This window comes from Protopterus annectens, chromosome 4.part0 (genome assembly GCF_019279795.1).
Source record: "Protopterus annectens isolate FY-2018-M chromosome 4.part0, PAN1.0, whole genome shotgun sequence".
Lineage (NCBI taxonomy): Eukaryota > Metazoa > Chordata > Ceratodontiformes > Protopteridae > Protopterus > Protopterus annectens.
In genome coordinates this window covers 1,400,709,563-1,400,722,172 of record NC_056733.1, presented here as the reverse complement: position 1 = coordinate 1,400,722,172, position 12,610 = coordinate 1,400,709,563, and the positions used below count along the sequence as shown (strand labels likewise).

The 12,610-nt window shown below is 39.5% G+C and overlaps 1 protein-coding gene across 1 annotated transcript in view; it reads left to right on the top strand.

The window, feature by feature from the left end:
• Window positions 1-12,610, top strand: part of SEC24A (SEC24 homolog A, COPII coat complex component) — a 2,581,543-nt gene that overhangs the window by 1,705,370 nt on the left and 863,563 nt on the right. Inside the window, exons 13-14 of the mRNA XM_044069234.1 lie at window positions 2,968-3,174; window positions 7,554-7,677. Coding sequence (XP_043925169.1) covers window positions 2,968-3,174; window positions 7,554-7,677 — 331 coding nt within the window. The remainder of the gene's footprint in view (window positions 1-2,967; window positions 3,175-7,553; window positions 7,678-12,610) is intronic.

The following is a 12,610-nucleotide window of genomic DNA, read 5'->3' as shown; positions in this document are numbered from 1 at the left end:
CTAGTAGTATAACCACCACCTCAGGTCTCCCATGAAAAGCGACCACTGACCTACTGGGACTAACCTAGTCAACAAAGGATAAATAAATTATGCATAAAATGTCAGCAAACTACTACACTTGCACCGAGCAACAACAGAACCCCTTCTGCACACCCTCTGCTCATTGTATATATTGATTCTGAGATCATACAGTGTTGGGGAAAGGGCATATTTCACAACCCCAAGAATTGTGCTATCTCGCATACCTGTTGACCATCTGAGTAGTCGACAAAATTCAGTATTGCTATCATGTAAACACACACAAAACATATATTTTGTTCTCTTTGTCTTGGTTGGTGTTAACACACATTTATTTTTATTTTATTTTATTTCTTTGTCAGCTGGTAGTTCTTAGACCTTTTACCCATCTTAGCCATGATACAATCCGTAGTGAAAAGAATAAATGCAGTATACATGGACAGTGATTAGACAAATAAAGAGCATTTCATAGTTCTAATACTGATGTTGCAGAGGTTCGTACACAAGCATTGTTTTATCATAAAGCTACATATAGAGGTTTATGGCTTTGATTTCTGCCTGAATGGGCTGTGATTTATAGGTAATACCCATCATTAAGGAATGCAGTGTCATGCATGTATTATTTTGAATATTTACTGTTGTAACGAATGCATCTCACAACTTTAATTTCCAAGACTAGGACTTGAATTATTCTGAAGAAGTTGTGTTATTTTCTTCATGACATGTTTACTGAACTGGTGTGTTTTTTTTGTCTGCACAACTTGCTAAACATTCAGACCAAATCTTTGCTTTCTGTAACATACTTTATATCTAATGGAAAATGCAGTTTTTAAAAGTAGTTGCTTTTCTTTATTTTTTTTTCATCCTTAGTCCATGCAGCCCTCCAAATCTCCATCTCCCCAACACTAGTACTGCCTCCTGGTTTTGAGGCTGCTGACCAAACAGGAATGGGAAGGAGAGTGCAGGATTTATTTGGAAGTACACCAAAAATGGGACTGCCCAAGTAATCAGGAAGGAGAACTAGAAAGTAGGGTCTGATGGAGCAGAGCAGGTGCATGCAGCATCACTCGTTGCATTCACCAGGCTTTTTCTTAGCCCTGCCTTTCCTGCATAATGACAGAACTTCTTGAGGGTGGGAAAGCACACCACTCCGCTATCCTACAGACAGGTGATCATTAAAAGCCCTACCATTCACCAGTATTTGAACAATCCATCCACCACGGTATGAGCCTTCCACCCAGGGTAGGCATGCCTATCATCCCTACCATCTCTGTCAAACACACAAGCCATATATTGAACTCTGGTTCCCTAAATTCTAATCAGTGTTTCATCAGAGTTTCATCTATCTGTTCAGCTTCAAATTTTTCTGATTTTCAGGCTTTGTGGCATGCATTAAGCAGTTTCTCACGAGTGATGTTTCTGCATACAAATCAAAGATTTCTACTAAGATGATTTCACAGTTTATTTGTAATCCAGGATATCCACTAGGATATCCCCTTACATGTCTGTTATTTTTAGAGCCTTTCAACCAAGAAAAAAATGCTTCTTAACTGGCTAGATGTCCTCAGGTCCATAAAGGTGCATCTCTCTAGAATATCCATGTTAAGGTCCAAGCAATCTTTCCTTTGTTTTTCCCAGATCAGAGAAAGAAAAAAATGTTACCAAACTGGTAACTTCACCTGGTTTGCGCACAACTTTGCCTTCTGTTGTAGGAAAGCTGAGTACACACTCCAGCAGACAGAATTTGGCATGTGTTTGCTTTATGTGGTCGTCCGTATATTTTGAATACACTGTATATACTTGGCATAGGGTCTACAGCAAGCACTTCAGCTAGACTGTGGTATGAAATCCAGAGTAGAATGCTGAAAGAGTTGGTCTTAAAGAGCTCCTTGTCTGCTTGTCTATGTAACCTTGGGTACTTTATTGTGATTCTTTGTTCTGTGTGTTGTAAGACTGTGCTGCACTTGTAAAAAGTTTGAAGTTTTTTTATATATGACTTTAGTAATCTCATGAAATAGCAAGTGAAAATGCTTCTGTTATGGGCAACTTTCCCTTCAAGGTTGGACTGCTCTAAACTCAGCAGTATTTTTGATATCCAAGCATGTTGTGTTACTACTTTTAGCTGCTCAGCATGTCTTCTTTTCCAGGTGTTTGATTTACATGCACATGTACAATAATTATTTTTCCTTTAACATATGAGGTTCAGGAACTTGTGCATTTTGGCTGAATAAATGAAATTTAAGTCTGCATCTTAGCAAATTCTGTAATAATTAGTTTTGAGTGTCAAACTGTAAAATGCACATAATTGTGGCACTTGACTAGCAGTATGAAACTTGTTTACATGCAAGTTGTGGTGGCCTGAATACCTTGGTAAATAATTAATTGCATCAGGCAAGCATATTTTGCCTTTATTTTTTTTTTAAACTAGTGTCCAATAAACACCATCGCTATTGCTGTGTAATTGATTAAAGTTACACTTTGAAGGACTCACAAAGACACTGAAATACAGATGTGATGTAATACCTTCTTTTGGACCTACATAATTTTTGCAATTACTGAAGCTTTTGAGCTGGCATGAGCCCTTCATCAGGAGTTAAGTTACTGATGTTATATACAGTGCTTTAATGTCCACTTTTGCTTAGAAAGGGAAGTACATCATTTATTTCCAATTGGCTAAAAACAAAATTGTGAAAAAATGCTAGGATAGAAAACAAGAAGCTCATCTATACCTCGCTGACAGTAAGTATGTGTGGAAGCGTGTGCATGTCCACATTTCTCGGAGTAGCAAGGCATTTTTAACTGTTTGATAGTACTAATAACATTTATATAAACTGGATAGATTTACAGAAATAATTTGATTCAGGGCAAATTCATTTTTCTTAAATTGTTAGTTCTGATTAAGAAACATTTTTAATGTTTAAATTAAGCACTCTCAATTTTCCTTTTCAGTTAGTACAAGACTTGCTAAGAGTCTTGCCACAGAGGTTTTTGAAGACAATGGAAACTCAGAGTGCCTTGGGGCCTGCTTTACAGGCTGCATTTAAGTTAATGTCACCTACTGGAGGTCGTTTGTCTGTGTTTCAGACACAACTCCCATCGGTAGGAGCTGGGCTGTTAAAATCTCGGGAGGACCCTAATCAGAGAGCTTCTGCAAAGGTATAATTTTTTTTAGAGTATCAAAATTGTGCAGCTGAGAAAAAAGGTGCTGTGTTGTACCGAAGTCTGCCATTTCTTATACTCCGTACTACTGTCTAGTTTTTGTTCAAGATTATCTGTTGTTTGCATTGTATGATTAAATATTTTATGTTAGATAATATAGCTTTTCTAGGAATAAAGTGTGCTTGCTATACTTGTCCGTCATAAAAGTGATATAGGGTACGTATAAAATTAATTGGAACATGGCATTATCTTTTATATTTCCTTGGCAATATAGTAACACTTTTTTTCTCTTTGGTTAATCCAAGGACCACCATTAAGATTTGGTAGGTTAATTCAAACATTAAAATTTGACTGTCTTTCTTTGCACATCTGAGTACAGTAGCTGCATTGCACTTAGCTATAGAAGACAGATTATGAACCTGTCCCATTAGCATGTGTAGTTGAATGTTTTTCTTGTGGCATTAATGTGTTAAGGTCAACAAACCTTGCACCTTCATGTATTCTTTGTAGTGCTTGATCTTGGGATGAACTCACTGCAGCAATATTTTATCAGTTGAGTTTCTGGTCTGTGGTGTTGATCTTTATGTTTTGTTTTTTCCAAGCATTTGAAGGTTCCTCTGAATGAAAGTAGTGTGCTTCTCTCACTGCTTGCCCTGTGATAGTAATTGACATTTGGCTCATGGACATACTGTACTGTACAACGCCATTTTCAGTTATTCCAGGTTTATAGGTATGTACTAGACTAATGACCACTAGAGTCTTTTTAAGCCTAACCATGCATCCAAAATCTGACAGGTTTTGGTACCCTTGTTAGTGTAAGGAGGGGGACCTGAGAGATGATCTATTTACAGGCTGCCTGTGTCCATTAGATTGATAAGTGGCAAATCAGGGGTACATTTCCTTTTCTTTAAACATTTGTTGAAGCTACACTTAAACTGGGGTATGGAAGAACTGTACTTCACATGTATGATGAACCTGTTCCAGAGAACAGGTCATTTCTGAGATACATGCCTGTATCTCCAGTAGGTCCTGTTTATATCACAGGCAAGGTTTAAGTCTTTAGAATGGGTAATTTTGGTGGTGTTTGTTTTCTGGATATGAAGAAGAACCATCAGAGTGGAGTCCGAAGATGCCTTGTATGCCAGGCATAGATCTTCCCTCAACAACCTTTAGGAGACAGAATACAGAGATTGGGCTTTCAGGCAGTCTGCATAGGACATGTTGTTTATGGCCTGTATTCATTTAGTAAGGAACCTCCTCTGTGGATGTTCCAGTTGTTGGATGTGCCTAGTTAAGTACATACCAAAGGGAGAATTGTACTCAATGATATGTCTAATGAGTGTCAAATACAGTGGAACAGTAACCTCCTTGGACTTAGATGCAATACCTTTGTAAGTTGTACAACATAAAATGGCTTCCTTGCGACCATAGAGACATAATGGTCGAAGGCTAGACTACTGTCTGTGTCCTCATGTCCTTGACTACTGGGTTAACACTTAAGTGCATGTTGTCAGCATGATAGCTACCAGGAGTGGCTGACTTCCCAAAGGATGCCATTATGCATTTCTTGGCATTTAGTATTAGTCCATGGCCATAACACCAGTTGTTTGTCTGTGTCAGCCCTTCTTGGAGAATATTAGTGTTGGTGGGGGAATATTATGACTGCTCCTAATTTGCAATCATCAACAAATTTGGTCCATTAAAGGCCATTGACATTGGCACTGACTTCAGAGAAGCAGATGGCAAAAAGGAGTATTTCCAGGACTGATCCCTGAGGGACTCTGCTGGTGTCTGGCCTCTTTGTAGAGGCGGACTCTCCAATTATAACTTCCTACATCCTGTTTGTGTGCCATCTCGCTATCTGCTGGGTGACATATGGCTTTCTACCCAACTTCTTAAGTTTGCCAGCAGTGCCTCAGTAGAGTATTATGTCAGATGCCTTGGCCAGGTGAAGTTAGGCAATGTGAACCATTTGCTGTCTTCCATTGCTGTGTTGACCTTCTCAAAGAAGTCCACCAGGTTAGTAAACATGACCTGCCCACTTCTAAACCATTAGCTTGATTTTCTCTCTCTCCATTTTCCGTTCATTTCATTGGTTGTTTGGTCTAATGTTTAATTTGGTAAATGTTAGTACATTACTTTTCTCATAATTTGAAAAAATACATTTTTAATGTGAACTTTTAGAGGATAAGGTCATCTATCCCCTCTCATCCCTTCTTAGTACACTGAATACATGTCTTTAACAGACAAATAGCTCTTATAAAGTTCTATATGTCTGGGTGGGAGTCTCAAAAGTCAGCAGAAACTCAGTGGAGTACTGTACTTAATCTTAAGGGTTGCAGTTAAGCACAGATAGCCAGTGAGTGAGTGGTGGTAGTTTAGACATCAAGACTTTAAAAGCACTGTGTATTTTGTGAAGTGAACTCCGCTGTCAAAAATGAGTTATACTTGCAGTAATTTACCATGCATGCAAATGGTAAAATACTTTGAATAGTAATTTAATTAAATAAACCACAGCTGTGGGCAGGAAGCTGTGTAATAAATGGATAAATGACAAAAGTTTGACTTTTGACTGAAGTGTGTAATACACATGCTGTGTGGTTTATATATTGCTGAACTGCAGTGATGCATATCAGTAATAAAGCAGCACCAGCCTGAAAGTATGCAAATGCCTATACATACTCTTAAAAGCAAACCTGTAAAGATCTCGTAGTTGATAATAGTCATTGAGACCTTTTAGAACATCAAATCAGGAAGAACAAGAGCAAGTTCTTTACTACTGATGAGCATGCAGAATTACTAGATTATCACTTTTGTCCATTCTCTGTTGTATATCAAACAGATGTATGTAGTATTATCTTGTTTTATATAATATGCATTTGTATATGTGTTTCATCAGTTTGGATGACTTTGTGTTTGGTCATCCTACAAATGGTCAAGCTGGAATGATCGAATTTCCTTTATTTATATTGGTCATACACAGAAGATATGACTTGTCCTTCTTGCAAGAACCATGTTAAATTCTCTTCCAGTGTTTGCATTTGGGTTTTACATGGAGAACAGTTCTTTCTGCCCTGCAGGACCCATGTTAAAACTTGCTCTGGTGTTTTTCTAGAACAAGTATCAATGTTTTTGTCTTTTGATTTTTACCAGTCATCTAGACAGCAAGTTCGTGAAAGCAAATAGAGTAATTTTTGTACATAATGGCATGTAATATAATATCAGCTGCACAACACACAAACATGCTAGGACTTAATCTTAGTGATCAACCATGCCCCACATGGTATATTAAGGTATATCATAATGACCTTCCAGAGAAGAATATAAGTAGATGATCAGAATACATATGAAAATGTACCTGTCAGTTGTGTATATTGTAGTAAGATAGAGCAGAGTATTTCGCAAGTAGACATACTACAGCTGAATTGTAGAAATACATGTGGGAGAAAATCTTGCAAACTCTCCTTAACGGATTATGGGTATACAGCTGATCGCATATTAAAGTGGAGTGAGTTACATATCAAAATGTCCACAAAGCCATGTGTGTAAGTTACATGTGTACCTGATACATCCAGTTGTACAGAAATGAAGATATAAGGGGAACAAGTCAAGTATACCACTGTTATTTATGTGAGGGCCTTTGCTGTTAAGGAATATCACTGAAAACCATATTCAACAATCATTAAATTTGCCGTTTTCCTCACTTTTGTGTGAGCGTGGAGTTAGTATATGTAAGTTGAAAAGCTTTGCTTGTCTCCCTTAAAAAAAAGGTTTGTTTATCTATGAAATTGTTGAGCATTATGGATTTGGAATAATGGCACTCAATGAAATTACCATTGACAAGGCAACATGAATTTGACAAAACTGCAATGAACTATGTTGTTATCATGTTTACATGTGATAGACAGTGTTGTCACTCTTATGCTATTAATAATCATATTTTTTTCTTCTTCCTGTTTATGTGTTGTACTATTACACCTGTTTCCTTTCTGTTTATGTATACTGATGACTACTACTGATCCAGTGTTGCACAGCTAATAAAAACACTATATTTCTAGACTGTGCTTTGTCATCTTTAAACTGTCTCTATACCGTGAAGACAGAAATATATATTAGGATGAACTTTTGAATGAGGTGATGATTTTTCCTTGGGGGGGGGGGGGGGGGCAGCCATGCCAGTCATATGAATACATATGAATAAATGAATGAATAAATAATAGATTTATTTATCTTGGCTTAGTCAGACCCCTTTTTTTTTTTTGGCCTTTGGTAGGACATAAAAATGTTTCTGTAAACGTTTTACACACTGCAAACTTGCTGTAACCTTATAATACTGATAATGTATGTTGAGATTAATTGAACTTTTATTGTCTTAGGAAATACAACATCTTTCTCCAGCAACCGATTTTTACAAGAAACTAGCCTTGGATTGCTCTGGGCAGCAGATAGCTGTAGATTTCTTTGCTCTTAGTGGACAGTACTCTGATCTAGCTTCTTTAGGTAAGTTGTGTAGCATGTTGTGTTCTTTAGGAACACTCCAGTACATTGTTAAAATTGGAAGATATCTGTACTTTTAGCATGTTACACTAGATTTCACTTATGAGATACAACTGCATCCATAACAGTTTCATTGTGTGCTTGTTTTGTGGATAATTTCAGGTTCAAAGGTCTGTAAGCTGTAGCTTGTATGTGTGACCTTTGTTGCCCTGTGGTGAGTTAAAAATATAACTTTGCCTAATAGCATTACCAAAGGAATTCATTAAGTGATTTATTTATTGACATTTGTTGACCGGGAAAGTCCACTGGGTCAGAAACCCATTTTCAATGGAGGCTCTTGGTCAGAATCCCATTTTCAGTGGAGGCCCTGGGAGAAAAGCTCCACAGTTAATCAAATATTATACAGAACAAATACAAAGTGAAAGATATATGTATGAATACTTACTAACATACTTTCAATCACAGAAGAATAGTTATATACTTTAGTATACTATAACATACTTTCAATCCACAGGAGAGTAATCCTAAAACTTAGTAAAATTGATACATATCATAGGTAGGAGAAACACTGATTTAGATGAGAAAGGAAAATGATATCAGAGAGGGTTAAAAGCAGAATCTGAGTAGTTAAGTGTGTGAAGTTAAGGGGCTTACACTGTATTTCACAGGTACAGCTGGGATTATTTAAGAAGTGTTTTTTAGTGCAGCTTTAAAGGCTGTTAGGGAGTCAGGTTGAGTAATATATATGAGGGGAAGGCTATTCCATAGTTTGGCAATATTATATGAATATAGGCATTGTGAGTTTAGCTACATTTAAAAGGGTCCTTTCTGAGGAGCAGAGGGTTCCAGTTGGGGTGTATGTGTGCAAAATAGACTGGAGTGTGGGACAGCTATCAGGTTTGAAAATTATCTTATGAGGAAATGTTAATTGAGTATAGTAGAGATAGTAGTAAAATTCAAGCCAGGACAGGTTTGAGATAGCTTTGCAGTGGTGTGAGTGGTTGGGCATGTTGGAGGCGAATTTTGCTATCTTGTAGCAGCACAATTGCAAGTTATTACCGAGGGATGTATGGAGGTTGGTGAAAATGGGGCTTCCCTACAAGAGGGATGGGATAAGCAAAGAGTTTGCTAGTTTTATCTTTGTTTATCTAGGTAGAGTTTATGTCGGTAAAGCTTGCCCAGTTTGAAATGGGTTCTCTTTACTCTATTGAGTATGTGTTGCTCAAAAGAGAGTTTATTATCAATAGTGATTCCTAAAAGTTTTGCATATTGCACCTGTTCAATTTCCAGTTTTTTGAAAAAAATCTTGAAGTCTGCAGCTGAAGATTTTGATGAAAATAGTAGCAGTTCAGTTTTTTGTGGTTCAGCATTAACTGGGCATCATTTAGCCAAGTTACTATGGAGGTGAATGCGGGTGGCCACGGTGGTGCAGCGGTTAGCGTTGCCACCTCACAGCAAGAGGTTCTCCGGTTCGATCCTCGGCTGGGGTGCCTTCTGTGTGGAGTCTGCATGTCCTCCTTGTGGTCGTGTGGGTTTCCTCCGGGTGCTCCGGTTTCCTCCCACATCCCAAAGACATGCTGTAGGTGGATTGGACACTCTAAATTGGCCCTAGGTGTGAGTGCGTGCGTGTGTGTGCCTTCTGTAGAAGGTTGGGTGCCGGGCTGGCAACTTGACACCGTAAAACTCCACTGCCAATCATGAGTGGACAGGTGATCCGCTGTGGCAACTCCTAACCGGGAAAAAGCCGAAAGAAGAAGAAGAAGACTATGGAGGTGAATGCATCTTGGGTGATCATCTGGAGGTTAGCGAAATTGTTGGAGGACATGATAGTTGAATCATCAGCATATCAATATGCTTTGTTAGGAGGATTTATTTAGATCATTAATGAATATATTAGAGTAGTGGTCCTAAAATGGGACCCTTTGGGGACACCTAGGTTTGCCAAATACTCTGATTATTGGTTTTGCTATCTAACCGATTGTTGTCTATCATTTAGGTGAGAGGAAAATTAAGTTATTATACTTGGAGAGCATCCAAGTTTTTCTAAGTATTTAATAACTTAGGGTGTGATACTGTGTCAAAAGCCTTTGATAGGTCCAGTAGACGTACAAAGTTGATAGACCAACATCAAGAGCTTTATCCACAGTGTCAGTAAAGAAGAAGTAAAGCTGTGGTCATGCTATGACCAGGGTGGAAACCATGTTGAGTGGGAGCTAGGAGGTTGTTGTTAATAAGGTGATTAGTTACGTTTGTATACATTTTTGTAGGATTTTTGATAGCGGAGAGAGAATGGAGATTGGCCAGTAGTTTGAGAGATTGTGAATATTACCACATTTGTGTAGTCTGTTCGATTCTCAGCTAGACCGTCTTTGGTGTGGAGACATGCATGAATGGGCATACCTTCATTGAAGGCTGCGTGTCAGGGCCGGCAACTCGGCACGTAAAAATCTACTGCCAATCATTGGCGGACCGGAGTTCCGCTGTGGCGACCCATAACCAGGAAAAAGCCGAAAGACACAACAACAACATTTGTGTAGTGGAGTTGTAAAGGATTTTTTCCATAGCTGGGGCACATAAGATTCAGAGATTGAATGATTCTAAGAATACTAACAGAGTAAGCTATAGCTCTGGCCGGAAGTTGTAAGTATGCAGGTGGTAGATTATTAGCGAATAGTGAGCAGGTCTTTAGTTTAGTTAGCAATTTTAGAATTAGGGATGTAGGTACTGGTTGTGGTGAAAAAGGAGGATTGGGTCGATTATTATTAGAGGGAACCATAGTGTGTATAGAGGGTAGATATGGGGTCTGTTTGTATGGTATTTTGGAAATTAGGGTTGTTTTTTGAGGATGAATCCTTGACTAGTTTTTGGATGGTGTCAATGAAGTGGGTATTCATAGGTTGGTACTAGGCTATCGGTCCTAGGGCCTATACAAGCCTAGCCATAACAATTCCCTGGATATTTCTTTCCACAATATTTACTTCCCTGGACCCCTGTCTAGCAGGGTGACTGACATGATCCCCGGGGTGAATTTCCTATCTCCCATCCAATCGTCAAGGTTCCTTTTGAAGAGGGCCAAGGAGGCGCTCTGCTCGACATGTATGGGCAGTCTATTCCAGAGTATGGGGAGTCTCTGGGTCAGGAACCTATCCATCCAGCATGTTTTGTTCATTGTGATGACAAGGGTTAGATCCCTGGAGCGTGTGGCTCTGAGGGATTGGGATTTCTTTAAGTGGAGCATGTCCAGCAGCTCAGAGTTTGACATGGCCTTGTATGTTAAGCAGAGATCGCCTCTGAGTACACGATATGCCACAGAGTATAGCTGGAGTATTTTTAGGCGGTCAGCATAGTGCATCTGCTTTAGGCCTGTGATTATTTTAGTGAGGGATTTCTGCGGCCTTTCCAGCTGTTGCAGATGTCTTGTGAGGTACATACCAAACGGGGCATTGTACTCTATAATGGGTCCAGTGAGGGATGAGTACAGTGGGACAATGACCTCTTTTTTTCTGGATGAAAAGCCCTTAGTGATGAGGTGTGCCACATAGAAGGATTTCCTGACTGCTGTGGCGATGTGGTTATCGAAGGTGAGACCACTGTCCACCTGTATCCCTAAGTCTGTCATCACACTTTCGGTGTTTAGTGTACTGCCACCTATGTGGTAATTCATGGGTACATGGTTTTTCCCAAAGGGGATAACTATACACTATACAATTCTTGGCATTAAGCTTGATCCCATGGCTCTGGCACCAAGCATCTGTTTCTGTAAGGCCCTTTTGTAGAATATCCACATCATTTGGGGATTCAGTAATGGCTCCCAGTTTGCAGTCATCTGCAAAATTTGTTAGCCAGAGTCCCTTAGTGTTGGTCTGTACTTCAGAGAAGTAGATGCCAAACAAGAGCGGTCCCAGTACTGAACCCTGAAGTACTCTACTTGTCACTTGTCTGTAGCTGGATTTGGAGTCAGCTACTTTTACAGTCTGGGTTCTGTCAGTAAGCCAGTTGGCAACCTATCGAGTGACGTAGGGATTTATGCCCAGCTTAGTAAGTTTATCTATGACTCCAGAGTGGAGGATGGTGCCAAAGGCCTTAGCAAGGTCCAGATAGGCTGTATGGGACCGCCTTACCCTCGCCCACAGCTCTGGAGACTGATTCGAAGAAGTCAGTCAGTTTCAGGAGACAAGATCGTCCCTTCACGAACCCAGACTGGGTGGGGTCCAGTGTTTGAAGGTTGCCAATGTCTTTGTTTATAAGTTCCATGCCCTTGCAGATCAGGCTTGTCAAACTGATGGGAACGCTAGTTCCCAGGATCCAAGGTGGATCCCCCCTTGTGGAGGTGGATGACTGTAGTTGTGCGCCACTCAGTGGGCATGAAGCCTGAGGTGAGGCTATGATTAAACATGACACTTAGGTGAGGTGCCAGTTCATTTTGTAGTTCATGTAGTACACAGCCCGGGATGTCATCTGGTCCCATGGATGCTGTATTCTTAGCTTTGGAGAGTGCGGTTTCTACCTGTGTGGCCATTACCGGAATTTGGCAATCTTTTGGTATTGAGATGGGCCCTTTAGGGGGTGAGAGGGGGTGAAGTTGGCACTAAATCAATCTGCCAGAATATTGGCAATATCCTTGGTATCAGTATATTTAATGCCATTCTGTTGTAGCTCAGAGCATATCTGAGCATTGCCGTTTAGATTCTTGAAATAACTGTAGAATGCCTTGTGGTTGTCTTTGGAATCTTTGGCAATTTTTTATTTTCATAACTAGCTTTTGGAGGATTTTATGAAGGCTCTCAGCTTCTTAGTGAGGCTGATAAGGGAGTTTTTTGCATCCTGGGATTTTCCTCTTTTCTGCAACAGTTTCTTTCTTCTGTTGTATAGTTTGTTTATGGCAAAGGACCACCAGATTGGCTTCCTTTTTTGGAGAAGAGCGTCTTGATTCTGT